This window comes from Netta rufina (genome assembly GCF_964035555.1).
Source record: "Netta rufina genome assembly, chromosome: 2".
Taxonomy (NCBI): Eukaryota; Metazoa; Chordata; class Aves; order Anseriformes; family Anatidae; genus Netta; species Netta rufina.
The window spans coordinates 25,092,477-25,115,399 of NC_140124.1; the positions used below are offsets into that span (position 1 = coordinate 25,092,477).

At 34.6% G+C, this 22,923-nt stretch overlaps 1 protein-coding gene across 1 annotated transcript in view; it reads left to right on the forward strand.

Moving 5' to 3' along the window:
- Positions 1-22,923, forward strand: part of VPS50 (VPS50 subunit of EARP/GARPII complex) — a 76,292-nt gene that overhangs the window by 22,508 nt on the left and 30,861 nt on the right. Inside the window, exons 10-18 of the mRNA XM_084282903.1 lie at positions 2,751-2,793; positions 5,565-5,663; positions 8,151-8,291; positions 9,128-9,263; positions 13,982-14,079; positions 15,144-15,238; positions 15,913-16,011; positions 18,439-18,529; positions 19,673-19,849. Coding sequence (XP_084139029.1) covers positions 2,751-2,793; positions 5,565-5,663; positions 8,151-8,291; positions 9,128-9,263; positions 13,982-14,079; positions 15,144-15,238; positions 15,913-16,011; positions 18,439-18,529; positions 19,673-19,849 — 979 coding nt within the window. The remainder of the gene's footprint in view (positions 1-2,750; positions 2,794-5,564; positions 5,664-8,150; positions 8,292-9,127; positions 9,264-13,981; positions 14,080-15,143; positions 15,239-15,912; positions 16,012-18,438; positions 18,530-19,672; positions 19,850-22,923) is intronic.

Sequence of the window (22,923 nt, forward strand, 5' to 3'; positions counted from 1 at the left end):
CTAGCAGGGATTAGGCTAGATCTTTTGCATTTTTGCTTGGGACCACAATAGAAACAGTTAATCAAAAAGTCAGACAAGCGCTGTCATTTAAAACGTACTTTACCTACAGATCTTTATGAGAGTTATCACCTCTGTACCTTACCATGACATTTTCACAGTATCACTTTCATTTGTCCACGTGAAAAGAATCAGTGCATTCCTTCAGGTTTTTCTTGCTAGGAGTTAGGTGTAGCTCTTATTAATCAGCAGGGGATTTAAACCTTTATATGAAGTGTGTGTGTATATATATATATATATATTTTAATTTGCTGTGTACGTAGTCTGAAGAGACAAGCACTGCAGCTTTCCTGACCTCTTTGGTTTTAAGAGAGCTCATCCTCCTTTAACACAGTAGGCTGGACTATTTTTTTATCTTTGTTCTCCGTTATCTTCCTCCAAGGGAAGCAGATCAGTGCTTGTGTTGCATTCCATGCTTGCATTATGTGATTCATTTTTGTTCATAAATAGAAATCAAAGTCATCTGCCTTCTGCTTGTTGATTAGTTATGATGGGAGTAGACTCCCTTCAAAAACCCTTAGAAAACTGTAGTGTCAGATAATAGGACCACTCTGTCTATTGCATCTGGGTCTAAATGTTCTTTCTATTATATCACAGGAGATGTACCTTCTAAAAATATGCTAATTTAGATTTCTGTGGATAAGGATGTGAAAAATACTTTTAATATGTTTTTTAATTCAAGGCATTCATTTAATTCATGAAGTCTCAATTATGGTAGATGGGCTTTCGTAATAATCTTGTAGCCATTATGTCTAAGCATTATCTTAGTAATTGGGTACTAGAAAACAGACAATTTTGGCTGGATGCTGCATTTCTACATTTTCAGTTCAATACTTGATCAAAGTTAGATTTCATAGGAAATCTTGTGATTGCATCTCCTTCTCCAAGATTGGTTGGTGTAAGTGTGGGATATATTCTTGCAAACACTTGCATACGTCTTTGATGCCTACTCATTGAACAAATAAACTGTGACTCTGTGTATTTAAAAGTCTTGCTTGAGCCCTTGCTTCATTGGGAAGACAGCGATGTCACAGAATTTGCTCTAAACAGTACAGGTAGGAAACGTTGGTGTCTTGCCTTGGGTGTGTTGCATGTAGAGCAAGGTCTTTTGAAGTCCTCTCCCAAGAGATAGAGAACATACACCTTCTAGAATGGCTCAGATCTTGGGGGATTTGCTGGGATTTGTGACAAGAGGGCTCAAGTCCCTGGTCTGCCTCCTATGGTAGCAGGTGGTTACAAACTGAGGCAAGCTCTTCATGTGTGTGAGCATGTCAGTTGCCTGGATGAGGTAAAAAATTCATGTGTATTTTAAAGTAAGTTAGAAAAGGTAAATGCTACCAAGCAGCAGTGTGTTCATGACATTTATTTGAGAAGAATCCCTCTCGTGTTTATGCAGTACCTGTTACTATCAGGGGATTTGTGAGTTTTTAATAGGGCTTATATCAGTACAATTGCTTAATTTATTCAGTCTGTGCAAAGGCTGCCTGTGCATTAAATCAGTTTTGCTGATGTCAACAGCTTCTGTGTTTTAGACCAGTTAACTTCAACATACAAACCAAAAAGATTTTTGTATCCTGGGGGTCTGTGCTGTACCTAGCTCTAAAGATGGACAGGAGGGTTTCTGTGCATAGAGCAAGATTCTCTTGTTCTAATCTGTTCTTGCTAGATAAAAGGAGTACTAGGAAATGTTCCTAAACTCCAGCAGGAGATGAAATAACATGAAGTTGTTAAGGTTTTTCTGTCTGGAGGCTTGTTACGTATGGATAAACAACAAAGAATTACTGGCTACTTGATTTTAGTGTTCAATGCCAGCTCTTTCTCTTAATTTTTATTTTCTATTTAAACCTTTCTTAGGAAGATGCTGTATCCAGCTTATCTAACAGAACTAAAAAAGGAGGGGTGATAAGCATATCATTTAAGTGGAGAGAACTAGATAAGGAAGCTAGAATCTGTTTTGATAGGTAATGTAGGCTCCTTAAGAAAAGATTCAGAGTAAAGAAGTAAGTAATCTTAAATTAGGTAAGGTGATTATCCCATCAGAACTCAGTGCTTTCTATGCTGAAGAGAATATCCTGCCTATGTCTTTGTTTTCTTGACCCTCCCAAACAAAACCAAAAACATATTAGCCACTTCTTTTGTATTTTTTTTTGGTTGGTAGTCCAAAATTCTGAAAGCTGAGTGTTAGAGAGCAGCAGTTGTGACTTTCTTTGTCCAAAATATAGTAGCTTTTTTTTGGTTAATCGTTCTATACCAAGTACAGTGCAGACAAGTGAACTGATGGTCTTAAAAAGATTTTCTGAGTTATGTAAGCTTAAGTTCTGACTTTTCTTTAAAATTTAAATGTTTTTCCCACAGTGTTTCTATAAGGATTTCCTGAACAAAGGGTAAAAGGTTCTATACCACAGTTTGCAAAGACTTGACTGCCCTGACCTTTTTGTTTCTGTATTGCTGTAGGCCAGAGTGCTGAAACAAAATGTTTAGAGCACAAGTTTGTGTGGGGTTGGGAATACCTCTGAATATGTGGGTAAATCCCAGCAGGATGAGGTCTTGTCTGGGCTCTCTTAACACTGTTGCATTATAAAGCTGGAATAATATGCTTCTATAACAGATATTTTAATTTGAAGTGTTTAGAAGACAACATTGTCAATATGATCAGTAGTTTGATTTTTAAACTTCATTTCTTTCATTTATAGTGAGTTAAATTCAAAACTGCAAGATACTTTGGAACAAATAGAGGTAAGAATTATTATGTTTGTTTAGTGTATATTAGTCGTTAACCTGTAGATACTAGAGCTTTCTAAAATGCACTGCTATTAGCAATTACTGAATGTGTATGTTTCTTTCAAGTATAGTCTTTGGAATACTGTAGCCTGTGCTATTCATGTAGCCTCTTGTGCTGAAATCTACTTAAATGCTTTAAAATATGGTATCAAGTCTATCATACCAGCTTGCTAATTGTGCCAACTCAAATGGTAAAGCAATCAATAAAATAGATAAGTCATATTAGAAGCACTGGAGCAAAGGTATGCTCCCTGTGTGATGAATATACACAGTGGTTTTCAGTCCATCAGTTGCTGTGAATTCTTTAACTTGTCCTAAAGAGTTGTGAAAAATAACCAAGAGCAGCATGCCAGTAGGTTTGGATAATATACACAAGAGATGACAGTTTCACTGGAAATTTTAGAGGTCAGCAAACTGGAAACTGCTGGGTATGGCCAATGCTAAGACATAGCAAGTAAGACTTGAATAGCCAGGAAAGATACAACTAACATCACTTTAAGTTGGTAGATAGTATCACAAAAGCAAATAAATATGAAATGGTAGGTTTCTTGCTGGAAATTGATGGCAAAAAAAAAGGGGGGTTGTGAATGATAGGAACAAAAGGAATTCTTTTTATTCCATTAGTAAGTGATTTTGAGCAAGCTTTTGTCAGAAGTCTAACAGTGTAGGTATATATAATGTATATGTAGTGCTTGTAATCTCTATGTATGTAATGCATATCAGGAGATGCATATCATGCATATCAACGCATATCAAATGCAGCAGTTCTCTACACCTCTCCCTGACCATTTGCACTTTGGAAAGTGAGATAAGAATATGTATTATTGTACCTTGTTATTTAATTCCCTGGACAATTAGACCTTTGTTACCTTTTCTTCATTTGTGCATTTTCTAAATTTACTTTTTTTGCAAAGCTTTTCTTTGATGTTTTACTCTTTCCCTGCTATATGCATCTCTGTAGAGTATGTCTGGTTCTGAAGAGCTAACGAGATAACTGTTTTCATCTCACTCTCACTTAGTCCAGTCATTAAACTAATCTTTATTTAAGATCACTCAGTTTTCATTCCTGTTATGTTCAGAGGATACCATTTATTCCTTGTGAGCAAACACTGAAATTGCCTTAAAAGGGGACATGCATCTTTACTTCCTCCCAGTAACAGCTTTGCAGAGCAAATCCAGCAAAGTCTGGAAAGATGAGACATGTTGGTTGGTATAAGCGATACATAGCTAGATAAAGAATCGTATTCAAGTTTCCTATGTATTTATTTATTTATTTTATTTAAATCATATTCCACTAATTACTACTTCAGTAATGACTTTTCTCGATAGTCAAATGCCTCTGTTCATCTCCATTCTTTTTTTTTTTTTCTTTTTTCTTCCTTTATAGTATGAAAGTAAAGACAATGTTACAAAAAATACAAGGTGGCTATACTGGAAAATCTAACTGAAAAATTAATGTACTGTGTGTTTGTGTTCTGTTCATGGTCAATTTGATATTCCCATTTCTCTGTCTGTAAAGCTGTTTTGCATGAAATATGAAAAGTAGTTTTTTTTTTTTCCTAATATTAGTACGTGGTTGAAATTTCATATTGAGGACTTCCACTGAGGAATATCTGACTGTTTAGATTGCTTGTACTTTTACCATCTTGAGGAAGAAAATGCAGAGTTTTTGATTTTACTCTATCCTTTTTTGTGCTTAAGGAAAATACTAATTTCTTCTTCTTCTTTTTTTTTTTTTTTTTTTTAAAAACAAACAAACAACAAAAACACCATTAAAACAAAAGCAACACAAATCTTTGGGATCAAAATTTATAAAAATCTATCTATAAATAATCTATAAATATTTTGTGGCTAATGAAATGAGTAAAAGTATACAGGGACTAAACAATCCTTTTATTTTGATTTGCAAGAGTAAGGTTGCATTGCTCTTAATTAGTAAGAATTGAAGTGGCTAGTAAGGAGAGAAACTATGTTAGCTGCATAAATTATTGATTTGTGTCCTGATTTCTTGCATAGTTGATTGAAAATAATTAGAGACTGTGTATTTCAGAATATACTAGAGTCTAAGTGAAAATTGTGTTAAGTTTCACAGTCAAAATCTTGGAAAGCTTATTAGTTAGTTATTAAGTATATGATCCTGTTAAATCTTTTCATTCAGTGCACATAAAAAGTGGGCTTCATTTATTGTCAAGCTGTTTCTTCTCTAATTCTGGTCATTGTGCCAGTACAGTGCTTCATAAGTGACTTACTTTTGAATGAACTTTTAGGTCAGAAAATGGGAATTTCATTTAATAGATGGCAGTTATAGGCTTAAGAAGTCTGAATTGCTTGAGCTGAAACACCTATGGAGCCCTTTCATTTTTTCTCCAGATCTGGGTTTCTCTTATGAGTGGGAGTAGACCAAATTAGAAATCCAAGCTCTCTGATATTGGGGTGCTAGGCCTTCACAAAGTAAACAACACTTTGAATTCGACTTTAGTGGTGTAAAGTACTTTTTGCTGTACTTGTTTTTGGAGATGGTGAAGCCAGCTGTCTGACAGAAATTTTGGACTGAAGTGCTGCATGTGGCAAGATATACCACCTGAAATAGTCCAGTGTTGTCTGCATTACAAGCATAATTATCAGCATTCTTTAAATACATTTATTTTTCTTTTCTGTTATTGTTAAAACAAACCAAGTATATTGCTTATATTAAATGTTTAACACATTTTTGTGCCTTTATACAGGAGCAATTGGATGTAGCGCTCTCCAAGATATGCAAGAACTTCGATATAAGTCATTACACAAAGGTTCAGCAAGCTTACAGGCTGCTTGGAAAAACACAGGTTAGTATTTGTGTTCTGAGTAAATCATGTAGAACAGTGGAGTAACAATGTGAAGCTTTGTGTACTGGGGAGGAAACTGATTATCCTAATGCTGATGAATCTCACTTACAAAGGCTCTGTTATTTTAACACTAATTGCTAAATGTAAGTCATGTAATGCCATAACGCGTAGGTTTTGGGACATGATATAACTAACAATTCCATATTTCACCTCCTTATGTAATGTTTTATGCATTATAAATTATACCTTGAAATGTGAGTGCTGTTTTTTTTTTGGTAGCTATGTCCATGTTAGTGAGCTGTGCACAACCAGCACCGTATATATATCCATTCCCATTTTGTAGTACTTGAATGTGACAGGAATGAAGATGTGAGGAGATTTTTTTTTGGCAGCAAAAAGTGACACAAGGCATGACAAAAGGAGAGGAGATAGTCCTGCAGGCAGTTCTCATCAGTGATCTGTTTTCATAACATAGGGATGCTGAACATGACAGTGCCAGTGTAGCAATAATATTCTGGTTTAGAAAAGAGATTCCTCCAGAAGGCTTTAGCTGCTAGCAGTCATGTCAGAGTGCCTGTCTCCTGCTGAATACAGGATGAGAACTCCATTCTATAATAATTTTTTTGTTTTTAAATGTTGATTCCCAGTATTCAGGAGCAAGGCTGACATTAGGATGCCTTTTTTTGGTTTTGTTCTTAAATTTTTGTTCTTTCTTTCTTTCTTTCTTTCTTTCTTTCTTTCTTTCTTTCTTTCTTTCTTTCTTTCTTTCTTTCTTTCTTTCTTTCTTTCTTTCTTTCTTTCTTTCTTTCTTTCTTTCTTTCTTTCTTTCTTTCTTTCTTTCTTTCTTTCTTTCTTTCTTTCTTTCTTTCTTTCTTTCTTTCTTTCTTTCTTTCTAATTAGAACCTTTATAGCAAAGTTCAGTTCTTTTTCCTTGGCTTGACTGTTAAAACAGTATAGCTTTGCAATAGAACAGAAATTGATTTCTTTTCTGATGCATTGACATTGTGTAGAATTGATGGAGTACCTAATGATTGCAACTTAACATTAGGGAAGAATATTAGTTGTTAGACTTTTCCTTTGTTGTTTCTTTGTATTCAATTTCTTTATTTATAGAATGAGAAAATTTAAAGGCAGGCATAGTATGTTTACTGCTGCAAAATCTAGTGCACAATAGGTTGAGAAAGGCAGATTTTTGTTGGAAAGGAATGAAGTTTCTGAACATTATTATTTTGCTGCACAATTTTGCTTTATTTGCTTTCATGGTAGAGTAACTTGTTTTCTACTTTATTTTATTATTGTTGAAGTATGTGTTTTGAAATTATCATGAAAACAATTTAGTTGCATCATTGAAATCCCTCCCATTTTGGACCCTCTTCATTAAACAAAATGTCACGAAACTTCAGTGTCTTCAGTACTTTTCATGTTTTCAATTGCCTTTTATTTTTTTTGACTAATTCAAGTTAGGACTAGCTGCAAAAGATTGGTTATTTGCGACTGGATAGAGGGAGTGTTGCTTATTCATTTCCTACAGTGCTAATGAAGTTCTCAGCTCTGGTCAGTACCTAAGAATGTCAGAAAGCAAGTAGCAAAACAGTGTTTTCAAATCCACAGGATCTGATAATTTTCCTCCTGGTACATGAAATAATTTTTCATCGGTTATACCATATATACTGATTCTTACTGTTTCAAGACAAGGTAATAAAATTCAGTGTCCGAGGTGGACTAATGTTATACAGTTACTTAACAAATGATAAATGAGATAATTCATGGAACAGACTTTAAAGTCCCTTCCCGCCCAAGCCATTCTATGATTCTTTTTTTATGGAAAAAATATTTGTTGTTGTTTTTTCTTCTTAAATAAACTTCACATTTTGCTTTTATTGCAAAAAAAAAAAAAAAAAATTAGGGATTAGTAAGGAGAAATTTATTGGTATGATGTGCAGGCTTTCTGCAACACTTGTTGTTTGTTCCTTACATTATTTTGTGCAAGGAAGAACTCAGTGCACCAAGAGGATGTATTCAAGACTCTAACTGTCATTTTAGTTTTATTAATTGCAAAGGCATTATTTTTCTTGTTAGTTGGAAGTGTTTCCAGTAGGGAAAAATAGTACTGATCTCAACCCATTGCTTTTAGTCGTATATGTCAATGACTGGGAAGGTGAATGAATGAATAAATTATAGAATTAAATGTATTATATAAAATTAGTGTTTAGTAGTGATAACATCAGAAAACTGGTGAGTTATACAGGGAGGATGGAAGGGGAAACTTCTTCCTGGTAATACATGAACTCTTGTACATTACAATGTAGTATATAATATATAGTATATTTTGAGGTAAGTCCTATATTAGATGTTTTTAAAACAGATATTGGAGCTCATGCTTACAATATCTAGTGTTCAGTACTGGAAAAGGCTGAAGTTTGAAATCTCTGCCATATGACAAATTGAGTTTTACTGTTTGATTTTTTGCTTTTCCTTTTCTTTCAGACAGCAATGGACCAATTACATATGCACTTCACTCAAGCCATTCACAACACTGTGTTTCAAGTAGTTCTTGGATATGTGGAGCTGTGTGCAGGAAACACAGACACCAAGTTTCAGAAGTTACAGTACAAAGACCTCTGTACGGTATGTGATTCTTGCATAAATGTATACTATTTAATCTGAATTTTTTCTCTGTTGTAGGTGTCCTTTAAGTAAGGAAGTACTCAGATATTAAAGTAACCCTGCAGCTACAGTAGTTTCTTAATACACCTCATAGGCTAATTGAGAGATTGGTTATTTTCAACTTAATACTGATTTTGATGGAATTATATCTTAGCACTTCATTGTTAGCATACACGTCATCTAAAATTTAAAGAAATAAATCATAGGATACAAATAGGAGTCCAACACTTCAAAACTTCTTTGTCTTCTTTGCATCGAGTGAAGCAAAGGTGACTTATCATTCCCACTCAGATGAGCAATTTTATACTCTTCTCTTTACTCTTCTCAAATTAATCACTTTACCTGACTTCTTGTCTTAGAAATTTCTGCTGCATACTTACCACTTTGATCATCATTTGATCATCAGCCAGGATGGCTTCTATATATTACTGAAGTCTGAATATATTATTGAACAGAAGTGGTGCCTGCATGTCTCGGGGTGGTTGCACCCATCTTTCCTAGTCAGATGTGCTGATTGTACAGCTTCACTTCTGTATTTACTTTGCCATTCTGTAAATAAAAGAGGTATGGTAAATCCCTTTGGATTGGTCAATTCCAAAAAAAAAGTAAGAAATAAACTTTGCATTTTTAGACAGTGCTTGATCAGCTGACTAACATTAGGCTGCTCTTGGGTACTTTGATACGCATCCAGCAACAGAGCTATTTGAATGTGGAGGGTTTTCTATGTTTTATTTTGCCTCTGCAAAAGATGAACATGATTGGTAACAGTTTCACAATATTATTTTGTTTTTCTATAGCATATTACATCAGACAGCTACATTCCATGCCTTGCTGATCTCTGTAAAGCCCTCTGGGAAGTCATGCTCAGCTATTACCGAACAATGCAGTGGCATGAGAATCATGATCAAGATGAGACAGCAACTGTATCTTCTGGTAAATTATTTTCAAAACAAAACTTCTGATATTTTGAAATAGCTTTTTTTTGTGCTCAAGTCATTAATTCGTACTTATGTACCTTTGTAATCTTGGCTTGCTGCCTTCAGCATTATTACTTACGGTGTGCAATAAGGACTTTAATACCAATTATTTGTAGCTTTCAGTAATCTTTTTTTTTGGGTGTGTTAATGAATACATGTATTTGCCATTACTACAGTCATAAACAGTTTTATTTTAAACAGTATTTGTTGCTTAATAAAAAGTCAGCTGTGGCAGATGAGTAAAAAATCTGAGGAGATGAGCAGTGTACCCTTTAACATGGGAGCAATGTGAAATTTCTGATTTTTTCATCAATATTGAAATTTTTATTGCTTATTAAACATAGTGGATTGGGATACTGGACTGTGTATTAGGAAACACAACATAAACAGTAGGGAATAAATCTGTCACAAGTAACTGTCATGATTTTCAGGAAATCCAGTTTTTTGAGTGTTGCATCTACATGTTGAGATATGGTAACAATTTTCTTGACACACTTACAGGAAAAGGCAAGCGTTTTGTAGTATTATTCTGTTTTGTGCTACTGTTGCTCCAGTTTATGTTCTTAGGGCAGAAACATAGAACTTCTATCTGTCCTCTCTGTCCTCTGGGTACATTTTGCTGGACATACTTTATATTAATATAAAACGTCTAAGGACAGACTTTAATGTATTTCTCCACCAATCCAAGATGCATTGGATTTGGCAGAGGGCATAGTGTGAAATTTACAATATTGAGATTTATGCAAAACTCCAATTTATTTGAATCAGGATTATTCATTTCTTACAGATCTGCACATAGAAAAATACTTCTCTCAAAGAGCAAGGAGTGTAGAATTGCTGCTGCAATTATTCTTCCTTGCCTGATTTGCTTAAAACTTGTATCTTTTATATTAGACTGTCAGGAAAAAAATGGAAATAGAAGTTAAGAAGAGGTGTTGGAAGGCTGTGCTTCCAAGAATTCATTTGAAATTCAGCATTTCTTTAAAGAAATACAGATTGTAAGTCTTAAAAAGAATGAAATTTACACTAATTGATATTGTCTTCCTACTTTAAATTTAGAGATAAAATATTGCAGGTATTTTATTCAGAGTCCTTGTTATACATGGAATCTGATATGAATTTATTGAAACTGTTATTTCTGATGAAAGTTTTCTAAGTATTTCAGAGTTAAGATTCAGAATTGCAATGCAGAAGAGATGCAGAAATATTTAGTCTGTTTCTCATTCTTAATAATGCATCTTTCTGAAGCTATTTTAAATGCATACATTTCTTGTTTTGATTTTGTTGTAGTCTTTGAAGTGTAAAATAAGGCAGGTATCATAAAGAGTTTATTACATGGAAAAACTATTGCAGTAGACTACTTGCGCAGCTCCATGTGTAATTTTAAAAATAGTTCCCCATAGTGTAGTTGCTTTTGATACTCCTGAAGAAAGGAAATTGTTTGCACCGGCAAACAATTTGAAGGAAACATTAAGCATAATAAAGTGGTATATTTGATCGTATGAATCATTTTAAATGTATTGCTTCTAAAACATGTGGTGGAGTGTTTTCGTAGGGTTACTACAAATTCACCAAATTTTCTGTCGCTTAGTTTTTAAGTTGCTGGAGACTTTGTGGCTTAGTTGTAATGTGCTGTCCAACTAGAATTTATTTAACCTTCTGAATTACTTTTTCAAAAACCTCAGCAATGATTAAACACACAACAGGGAGTTTGACGAGTACAATTTAATTTCAGAGGAAATATAAATATCTACCAATGTCTGCTTTCTTTCTAAAAGCTGTTGCTCATCGTTTAGTGATTATTAAACCTGTACATGGTCTCATTCGATATTTATTAATTTAATAATTATGATACACTCTCAAGTCAAAGAGTAAAGTTCCTATAGAAGGTGATGGCATGTCAGAAGGAACCATGGACACAGAAGAATCATAGAATGGCTCAGGTCAGAAGGGACCTTAAAGATCACCCAGTTCCACCTCCCCTGCCATAGGCAGGCAGACCACCCACTAGATCAGGTTGCTTAGGGCCTCATCTAACCTGGTCTTTAACTTGCTCCAGGAATGGAGCATCCGCAGCTTCTCTGGGCAACCTCTTCCACTGCCTCATCACCCTCACAGTAAATAATTTCTTCCTTGTGTCCAAAATGCCCTGAAAGTGAGTTTAGAATTTGCATTTCTTTAACTTACAGTGTGACCTGTTCCATAGGGGATTTTTTTTTTTTTGAAGTTTAATGGAATAAATGGATGATTATCTCTACATATAAATTAAATCATAAACAAAATTCTTTAAAGCATGAGATGTATTTTAGTACATCTCGTAATACAGGAAATGCTAACGCACACAATATAAATATATAGTTCTATGAATCCTGAATAACAACACTTTCCAACACTATATTAAAGAAGTTAGGTAAGGCAGAATTAATTGTTGATGTGTAGGATTTGTTTAATCATAACTGAAGATAGTTAATAACTGTAAGTATAAACTTTATAGCATGAAATTACTTCTATGTCATATTTAGTAAATTGCTACTTATGCTTGTTTTTCTTTTTTTATCCTGTTCATGTAGTAAACAGCACATTGACACAATTTCTTGGTTTTCACTCCTGCTTGCTGGAAAAATTTTCATTGCACTGTTGGTCATGGTTAAAGTACATGCTGTGTTCGTAGTACAGTATCAGAGAGAAAAATAGATTGAAAGGACATCAGCAGATCATTTTGTCTTCATTCAAAGTGGAGTAAACTTCAAAGTTGCATTGCTTTTTTCCACACTGTTGGGCTGGGTCTTCACATTTCATGAAATTTATTGTTATGGAGGTGTAATTCATGTGCATTCCTGAGGCAATAATTTGACAGAAGTGTTGTAAGAGAGCAAGAAAATGATTACTATAGCATTTAAAACTCCTGATTTCACAGGTATAAACCTGGAGGTGAAAATTGGTAGCAAATTTAATAGCTACAAAAGATCAACAGAAATGCAAGAAGAAACTGATGTAGGATGTATATTTAATTTCAACAGTTTTAAATTTCAAAGCATTCCATTTATAATACTGCATAAATTCAGTGCAAGTCCCACTTGGTATTTAAGGAATAAATCTAGATGACAGTGATTTGATTGTCTTTTTTTTTTTTCTTTTTTTCTTCTGCCTAGCAAAAATTAAACAAGAACCTTTTGTTATAACTGAAGCCTATCTTTACTAATTTTAAAGAGATGCTGAGAAACCTGAAAAATTACTATATTCAAATCAGACATCTAGAAGAATAACTCCTGCAAGCCTCAGATTCTTCTTTTTACTTGAAATTATGAATATTAAATTATTCTGCCACCTGTTCCAAATTCCTCAAAGCAAAAAGTGGAAATGCTTGCAGACCTTTGTCATATCCTTGGTTTTCAAGGAAGCTAGCCTAAATTCAAGTATTAGCATGTGTGAAATTAACTGCAGCACAGTTCATTAAAAGACTGGAAACAGGACCTCTTAGCATAACTGGCCGTAACACAGGTGCACCAGGAGAGGAGTTTGCCAGAGGTAATATTGCATGAATTGTTGCTGAACAGTAGTATCTATGACTTTCTCTCCATCCATTCCCTTGTAAATGGCAGTTCAGTGAAGACAAGGACTACGGTCTTTGTCTTGAGAACAGGTCAAAGATTTGGGTTGTTTTAGGCTTGGCTTCACTCTGCAGAAGTTGAAGAAACTTATATAGCATGCTGTGACTAAGACAGCTCTTTCTGTTTCCTCATAAGAATTGGAAAGGATAAATCTGCTTAGTGTTTCTCTAGTTGGGTTATTCTTTCTGTTTATATATTTGATCTTCCATGATAAATCAGTCTTGGAAAATACATTTGTCAGAATTATTGCCTTCAGGAGAGCAGCACAGTTTTTTTTTTTTTTTTTTTTTTTTGTTAATAATGGGGAGAATTTGTATGTATAGTCTCACAAAGACAAGAGCATTCCTGTGGTCAGTCACGGACTGTGAAGCAAATTATGTGACACTGCCATCACAGAATGCAAGCGTAACCACAACTGAATGGTCAAAAATTACATGTCAAATATTTCTTTCTCCTTTTTAAAATATCAATAAAAACATAACCTCTGTATTATAATGATTTTCTGGATGGTGATCCAGTGCTGTAGAAATGAAGTTTTTAGAATTGAAGAATGAAAGAAATCTCATTAGATTATAATCATCTAATTTCATACATAAGCATAGATTCGTATGAGAGTTTTTTTGCACGCTATACTGTTTGCATAGTTCATGGAAAAAGTTTAATTAGTTTCCTGCAGAATTGCAGCCAGAATTTACTGAGGGAAAAAGTTAAAGGTCATACTCCTGAAACACATAATTTTACGGTTCTTGTCTACAAAGCTAGAATATCTAAGAACTTTATCTTTTGCATTTGAAGTATCAGTTACTCTCTCATCTTATTTTGATTTTATTGAATGGGTATCTTCCTTACATAATGGTAATCAGGAGCTCTTCAGTCTGTACTAGCAAGTAGTTTTTGTAAGTGTTCTATTTATTTCTTTTTGAAAGTTTAGAGCAATGGAGCTCTCCTGGAGTTTGCATGGTGGGTGATATAATAATGGCTAAGGCAGAAGTTTCATCATGGGTCAAAAACTAGGATATGTTTTGAGGCTTTTGGAAATATCTGTAACACCTTGCACCTTCAGTTTCAGATGGCAGCAATGTGATTGGAACTGAGGAGAACAGTTTTGACCGCAGCTATGTGAAAAAGAAATTGGAACATGGGCTTTCACGAATATGGCAGGTACGTTTTTCAGTGGTATAAACATTTAAAAAATCAGTTATATTTATGCTGATTTTTTTTTTTTCCCTCTCTGAGGATTGCTGTAAGTGACCTGCTTTGAGCTGCGTGTATCAAAACCATGGAAATGAAATTTCCATGACTCAGTAACTACCTTGGTCACTTTGCTTAGAAACTCAGCCAAGATACCAAAGCACAGTAACACAACTCTCAGCCTGATCCCACTTATCCCAGCCTGTCTGCTGCTCCATAGCACAATGTCGTGCTTTTATTCTATTGGAACAGTCATACTGCTTTACGTTTCCCTGCCTCTTGAAATGAGTTTAAATTGGGCCTAGCTGATGATGACAAGGAGTGCTGCAAACCATTTAATAAACCTGGGCAGAGTGGAATACACCCTCAGTTCTGTGGGCATAGGTTACAAGGAGCTTATGGACCCCTTCTCCAACATGTTCTGTAGTGTCTCTGAACTACTTACAGTTTGGAATAGCGTGTGGGAGGTATGGAAATGGAAGAATGAAAAAAAAATGGGATAAACAGAAAATTGAAACTGGAAGTACTGAAATTCAGAGCTGAATAGTGATTTTTCTGTATCCTTTCTGGTGTAAGTAGAGATCTGGTGCTATAGAGATCCTGAAATCTTGTAAATCTGCCTGGTTTCATAATATTCCTAGATTGATTGCTGAATCAGTTTATGTAGCAAGACCCCAAAACATATGATGAAAAAGCTGTAAACTTCTTACATACTAGAATTGTAATCCAACACTCTCTTTTTGCAAGGACTATAAAATGTCTTGGATTGACTTTGTGTTATAAACTATTAAATAAACTGATTATGTTATTATTTAAGAAAGTCAACATCAAGTCATTAATGTTACAGACAATGGAGTTGTACACTGGACCTCAGAAAGAAGCTATAAGTGGAAACAAACTGAGAAGTGCTAATGAACCTGGCACCTGAGCATTCATCTTAATGTCTTTAGTGTATTTAGCATACAAAACCTCATATTTTGCATATAAATTTTCTTAGGGTTCATTAAATAATTCTGAAATGTTTGTTTTTGTAGGATGTTCAACTGAAAGTGAAAACGTATCTTCTGGGAACGGATCTGTCAAACTTCAAATATGATGACTTCATATTTGTACTTGATGTAATCAGCAGGTATACTGATGTGGTTATAGGGCCAGTTACTACATCCAGACCAACTTGAACTCTGATAAGACAGCATGGTAAACTAAGGCTGATACACCAGCCTAATTCATATAGAGAGAAGAGTACTTCCTCTTCATGTGGGAGCCTGAGTGCTAGTCTCTCTCTTTTTCTGCCTGCACCAAGGATATATTTGGGATGAAGCATGAATTGCTTCGCTGCTCAAGTAATGCTTAAGTGCAATATGACTTCAGTGTTGGCCAGCTTTAAGATTCCAGGATTGTAGATATGACAATTCTGATTTTTCTTAAAGCTTTTAAAGGGCTTCTCAATCAAGAGCAGCAAAATATACAGTCTAGCAGTACTGCACTATTACTGGATCCTTCTGTTCTGGTCATAAAAGGATGGATTCAGGCTGTGAGCTGTCCAGCTTACCTTGTGTAATGGGATCACAAGCAGACATTTTCTTTTGCTTATGGCTCTTTTTCACTGTGTATATGAGATAATCGTGATAGGATTTGGAGGGAAATGAGACATGGAGTTTTGTGGAATTAGTGAAGCAACTTAAGTGATCTGTTTTTATAGAATTGAGTGTACTCTTGTGGTAATGAGTGAGTCTCATAATTCAGATTGGAACAGCAGTATGAATAAATAAAATATTTCTAAACTTTCTTTTATTATTGCAGGCTGATGCAAGTTGGAGAAGAATTTTGTGGCAGTAAGTCCGAAGTTTTGCAAGAATCTATCAGAAAACAAAGTGTTAACTATTTCAAAACATACCACAGGTGAGAGTACAATATGTGCAATAGATGAGAATAATGACATTTATTTTTTTGTATTTAGTTGTTAAAGTTTTCAATAGGAATTCCACTGAATAATGTTCCTGCATGGAGGTTGACGGATTTCATTCATAGTGGAGTATATTTTGTCATGAGAGTAGGGCTCTGAAACCTGTAAAATGGAAGAAGGTGGAGAAGCTTTTGTTTCTGCTATAAGGATGAAAAACACTTTATATAACATTTCAGTAGTTTTACAGGTCATCTCCTAAACTTTTTCCTGGGGTTCTGAGGGTGAATTCCTCTCACATCCATACTTGCTGGCAATTTATTTATTTTTTTTAGATACTTTGAAAGATCAGTTCCTGTGTGACTAGTTAAATAAATAATGTTTTGACCATCACATTTTTGATTGTTTAATGGACCTATCTAATAAATTAGGGAATCAGACTAATTTTCTGAATTATCTTCTAACACAATAAAGATTAAAGACATTGATAGAATATGTAAAAATAATATATTTTTTTGAAATCACTAGTATTTCTTATTAAGGTAGTGTTTTTTTTTGGTCATTCATGTGAAAATAAAAGAAATAGTTATTAATGATACTTCTGATACTTTTTTGATACTTTTACCTGTTGTGTGCTGTGTGGGTATTGTGGAGATTAATTGGCTTATGTTCTCATCCTCAAACTTGGGTGAGAAACACAGCAGAAAACAAAACAGAAAAAAACACACCACAGTTCCAGCTATATACCCCAGGTTGATTTATATAAAACCTTTGTGTCTCACCTTTTCAGATCAAGCTAATGTCATTTTTACTCCCCTTGTGTACTTAATTGAGAATAAAAGCTAGCGCTTTTAGGAATTCATTAATACATAAAAGTTAGATAGAACTCAAATGCTCTGAGTCCAGGAGTAATCAATTGATGGTGTCATTTGCGGCCTCCTATGTGTTGTGGTGTTTTAGAGAACCAGCGGCATAAAGAAATCATTAAAAGGAACTGGTTGCATCATTCAAAAAGTGTAGAAGAGCATGTAATGCTGGAGCATGCATGAAACCTTTTGTTGGATAAAGGTTGGTTATTTGGAAAAAATGAATGGGCTTTTGGCAGAGAACATCAGGAAGGGGATTTTAGAATGCAGTTCACTTTTCTTTCTGATACGTTTGTAAAAAAGGTGTGTCCAATCATCAAAGATTTTCAGAAAAAGTATGAGAGACCTTTCACTTGCGTGCTGGTGAAAATCAGCAGCATCTGTTAAAATACTTTTTCAGTGGCTTAATTTCAGTTTTGCAATGGTATGAAATCTTGTGCTATGTAGCTTTCAAACGTTTGCTTTTCTGCGAATCTTTCTCCTTAGTCTTCCTCTGAAAGAATTTTAATCTGAAACTGATTTTTCAGAATATATCTATCTGTTGTTTCTTTTGTCTTCACTGTGAGAACTGCAAGCTAGTGCCTCTAAAATTGGAGTATGAAGTCTATTTGCATTTAACTGGTGAATTTAAATAGACATAGAAAACTGCAGTCATCATTCAGCACATATCGAGGCAAGAAAATTGTAATTGTAGCAGTGATTACAGTTTATTCAAATAATGTTATTTCCAGAATATTTTACTGCCTAATTAGAAACCCAGTGCATACTTTACCAACTGCTATTCATTAAGCAAAACAGTATGCTGTATATTAGGACGAAAAGATGCAGTAATGTGACCTCAGTAAGCACTCGCTGTTTATTTCTATGTGAATTCCTGGTTATGTGGCAGAAAGATTTTCTTTATTAAAGGTATTTCTGCTTATGGCTGAATGGAGGCTTTTCTGATGATTAAAAGCATAATAAAAACAATGCAGAGACATAATGGCTTGATTACATTTCCCTAATAACTTTTTCATGTTACTACTAAGCTTAAGATATGAAGCAAACTATAGTAGAGGTGATTAGTAGCCATTTAAGTCTTATATGTCTATATGGCTATATGTCTGTAGAACATCTAGCTCTTTCCACTTTCCTTATCCGTTGGCTTTTGTATTCTTATTGAAAGAAACATCTGTGTTACGTTTGGCTAACAGAAGCTGTTGTGCTGATGGAGTGTTTTTGTGTATTGTGCTGCTTTCTTTAGTCTACAGAGAGAAAAAAACAGTACAGTATTACTGTACAATCCTTTCTCATAGTTGTGACGAAAACCACAATTGTTTGCAAATTTTGGAGGCTGGCATTCTTTGAGAATTTCTTTACAGGTGCCATACAACAAACGCCATGTTACTAGTCACAGCTTTTAGGTGGTTTGTCAGTTGAAAGAACGAGTAAGTTAATTTAAGTATCAGTTTTCAAGTGTAACTTCTTGTATGTTTTTGAAAGCATTTTTCACTGCATAGTTTGTCTGGTTTCTGATTTGTTCTTGCTGCCAATTAAGAATATTCATTTGTTGTATTTCAGAACACGTCTTGAAGAATTAAGAATGTTTTTGGAGAACGAGACCTGGGAACTTTGCCCTGTTAAATCCAGCTTTAGTATTTTGCAGCTTCATGTACGTTCTTTGAATAACACATACAAATGTATTGATTGTATTGATACTTTAATAGCTAGGAGTCTAGGTGTTCTGAGAAGTGGCATGATATGCGAACTACTATGAAAATGATTGTAGTAGGTTTTGAAAAAATGTAAATTTCATTTCAGGGTATTGAAAACTTTAGATTCATATGCTTTTAAAACAGCAATATTCCTGTTCTAGGTTGTTAGTGGATTACGTAAGATGCTAGAGTTGTAAGCATAATATTTGCCTTTATTTGTCACGTTTCAATGTGTCATTAATATATCAGCTTTCCATTTCTACATTATTATTCTGAGAGTAATATGCTGAAAAAAGCGTGCCTAAAAATAGTTACATTCAGTAGTGCTCACTAATTGGTGCCAATTTTGACACCTGAAAAAGTAGGTCACATAGGCTCGTTTGGAGACTGGGGGAAAAAAAAGTATTTTTTTTCTGTGGTGAAGTTCCACTGAAAGCAAGTAATAGATGTCCTCATTTGCTGTCTGAAAGTGATTTTTGTTGTGTGTAGTTTATCATATATTGGGTGAATTTCACCCGTTTTGCCAACAAGGGTGCATATAATTGGAGCTATCACTGAAGTGTGAAAGGGATATAGCTGAGCAATGTCAAGCAAAAGATAATCATCAGAAACTTCATATGCAATGGATTTGGACAGTACAAAGTTTTTGAAAATAACTTTTTAAGGACAAAATAAAATATTTCTACTTCAGTAAATTACAAGGTAACTTGTGTAAAAACAAATAAACCTATATTCTTAGATAAAATCATAGGTCTTTTTATTTCCTGACTTCTGTGAAATAATAATTAAAAAAAACAAAACTGTTTTCAATGAGTTTTAGCAAGTGAATACTTTCAGAATGCAGGAGGTGTATTACATATCATATCCAATAACTGCTAAAGTCAAAAATATGAGCAGTATAGGATTACCAATTTCAAGGTTACCTTGAGCCAGTATAAATAATATATTTAAATAAGAAGCAAGGTTTGGCTAAAAGATTTCATATCAGGTTAAATTGCCCACAAGTTTGTTGTTACACTCTGTTTTTATAGAACTGTAGTCATAATAATACTGAAACTGTCTTCCTGATGATTAAAATTGTACTTTATTTCTATTAATAGGAATTTAAGTTCATGGAGCAGTCACGTTCCCCATCTGTGTCACCTAGTAAGCAGCCTGCTTCAGCAATTTCAACAGCAGTAACTTTATTTGAGCAGTACTGTAATGGAGGAAACCCATTTGAAATCCAGGCTGACAGCAAAGATGATGAGACAGAAGATGTGTTAGCTTCCAATGGGGTATGGAGTGTTTCAGGGAATAAAAACCAAATCTACCTCTCATTAAATGGTTATTTATTTCACGTGTCAATGTTGGTAAACTGCAGTACCTTAGTATTTTACCAATCCTTGTACTATATAAATTCTAAAGCCACTTTACTCCTTTAATTTGGCAGGTTGCGCTATTTTTAACAGTGCCAGAAAGCCAGGCAATCCTGTTTAAAGTTCAGGCTGTTTTGCAGTGGGTCAATATTTTTTCTGCTGAATTCAGGTGTTCCTGAAGGCTAGCAAAATGTGTTGCACTTGGTATTGCAATTGGTATTTTTCTGTGGGTTCTTTTACAACACGATTAGATGCTGTGGAAGTAATTTTTATCATTTTGGAAGGACTGTCTTTCTGGCTTCTTAGGAAAGAGTCATTATGGGTTGCTCCTTCTGTTGTATTTGTTTACACGTGCATGATTTCCCAAGGATTATTTGATGTTTATTAAACAGGTTTTTATTTATAATTTAAATGCTTAGGACACTAACTTTACTATGGAATCTACTATTGTGAATCTGGACAATAACTTCCAGTATATCAGATTTCTGACCAAATCTAGCAGTAGTCGAATATATTTTAATTTCAAACTTCATGCCATTCTTTAAATGCTGTATTAACATATTTTTGTTAAAGCTTTTGCTTCTTGTTTATCCCTTTGATAAGTAACCTTTTTTTAATTGTTTTTTTTTTTTTTTTTTTTTTTGTGATAAGGTTGAGTTGAGCTTAGTTTATTCAGTTATTCAGTTTATTTGTCATGCTCTGTGGTTTTCAGCTTTGCCTTTCTTGTTTTCCCTGTGGGACTTCACCTGCAAAGCAGCTTGATCTGTCTCTCACATGCCTGAGTATAATACTGTAGCCACTTTCCTACTATGTCACTTGCAGAGACTATGCAGTTGATTGGCATGAAATATTGTTGCTTTGTGCTTAAACGAAGCTGGTAGTAGTTCTCCTATCAAGGAGTATAAAAGAATGTATGTTCTGCCTTTTTCTATCAGTAAACTGGGAGGAGTTGCATAGTTATCACTGTTAGACTTAAATGTAGATTCCAAATGAGTGTGTTAAGCAAAGATGCACTCCAGGTCATTCTAAAAAACATTAATTTCGACAGTACCATATAGAAACCAACACCAATCCTTTGTAGAATCTGGACAGCCATTTGATAGGTATTTGCTAAAAGATCCACAGTGAAATAGTTGTTAATGGTAAAACCCACAGTACTTTTGAGGTTTTCAAAATTAAAATTCCTGCTGCTGAAGACCTCATTTCAGATTTCTGCATATGTTTGTGAGGAGGTATGCATTTCAAGATTCATTTACTTTTCTGAAGAAAAAGGACTAGGGAAAAAAAAAAAAATATATATATATATATATATATCTTAAGGAAAAGGTGATATGTTCAAGCCAGCTTACTTTTGAAGGTTGAACAAATGAAACACATCATGACCTGTACTATGAATGTCAATGAGAAAATATTCAAATATTTCAGAACCCCAGAACCCTTTTTTTTTTTTTTGGCTACTGCTTGCATGTAGAATATGCAGGAAGAAGTGATATTTAGCTTCTGGGGCTGGGTCAAGAACTTCTCAAGAACAACAAAAAATAATTTTTGGACAATGATTTCAACAACCTATGCAATTCACTTTTAGCAAATGAGTGTATATGCAACATCCAGGCAGCCCTTGTATTTTGGGGCTTGTAAGCGGAGTACTTGCAGTTCTAGAAGGCTAGAATTGTCTTTATTCACTTTGGATATGTTAAGGAACTTTTCTTAATATCTGCAGACTTGCATGAGAAATCTGAAAGCTTTGCACTCAAGTTGAAAAAGAACTGTTTTTTTTCTTTCCAGTTGTAACATTTTATGTTTCAGAATCTTTCTTCTAGCTCAAGGCTTTTGCTTTTATAATTGTGAAATCACCTGATGAAAACATTAGGTAGCAAACACTGATCGATGAAGATGTTGAATGTTCTTTTTGGTTGGCTTTTGCCAGTCTCAATTGTTGTATTGCTGCCAAGCAGACCAGTCAGTGATACCTTCTTCTGTCTTCAGTTGTATATTCCCCCCGCCACTTTTATCCAGTGATGAACCTAGTTTGAGAAGTAATAGGGCTTAAAAGCAAAAAAAATCTTTAGCTTTCTGAGTGATTACAGTGTTTCAAATAGCAACTCTGCATGCAGTTATTGTTAGCAGCACAAGGATTGTCATGTTATGTGAGACCAGTGGTTCTTCTCTTTCAGCATCCCGCTTCTGGTAGTGGTTAGCACAGACACTGCAGGCTCATGGGAGGTAATCTGTCCTGTAAGTCTTACTGGGACACTTTATAACCTGCATGAGTTTAAAACCTAAATGTGCGGAATGGTTTTCCTATATTTGTTACAGAATTTTCTTGGAGAAAAACAAACAAACAAGCCACCCCCACTGCCTGAACAATTGTAAATGAGTAATATCATTATCCAGTAAGTTATCCATTATCTTTATTACCTTATCACCACAGGTAATAGATAAATTCTGCTGTCTAATCATCCTGGGTAAAAACACATTTTTATTCTGAACTTTCCCCATTGAATAAATCTCAGTATTTAAATGCTACTATTTTTGCATGGTTTGTTCACTGCTGTATTTTTTTAAGGGTATTTTTTTAAGCTCAGTCCTAGCCAGAGCCTAAGATATTTAAGACAATAATTGCTAGCTCGTTACCTGCTAACAGGAGGCTGTCTCCCGCTTTGCACACGGGTGCTGCTATTGCTGCAAACGCCGTGGCAGAGACAAAGTCGCATTCCTTCTCTGGCAGAGCTGTGAGCAGCTGCCTCAGCTGTTCAGCAGTGTAGCAGGCTGTGGTTTTGGGGAAACAGGCTAGAGGGAGTCATCATCCCAAGAATTAGCCGTGGGCTAGCGTGTTACATGTGCAGCAAAGTCCATGTAGTTTCTCTGCATTTAATTTTGAACAGTGTCCCATTTGGTAGGCTTGTATGTTATCAGACTTTCAAGGCTGGCTGCAGTGTCCTCTTTTTCAACGCTGTGTGCCAATTGAATGTTCTGTATTAGTGAAACCTTAA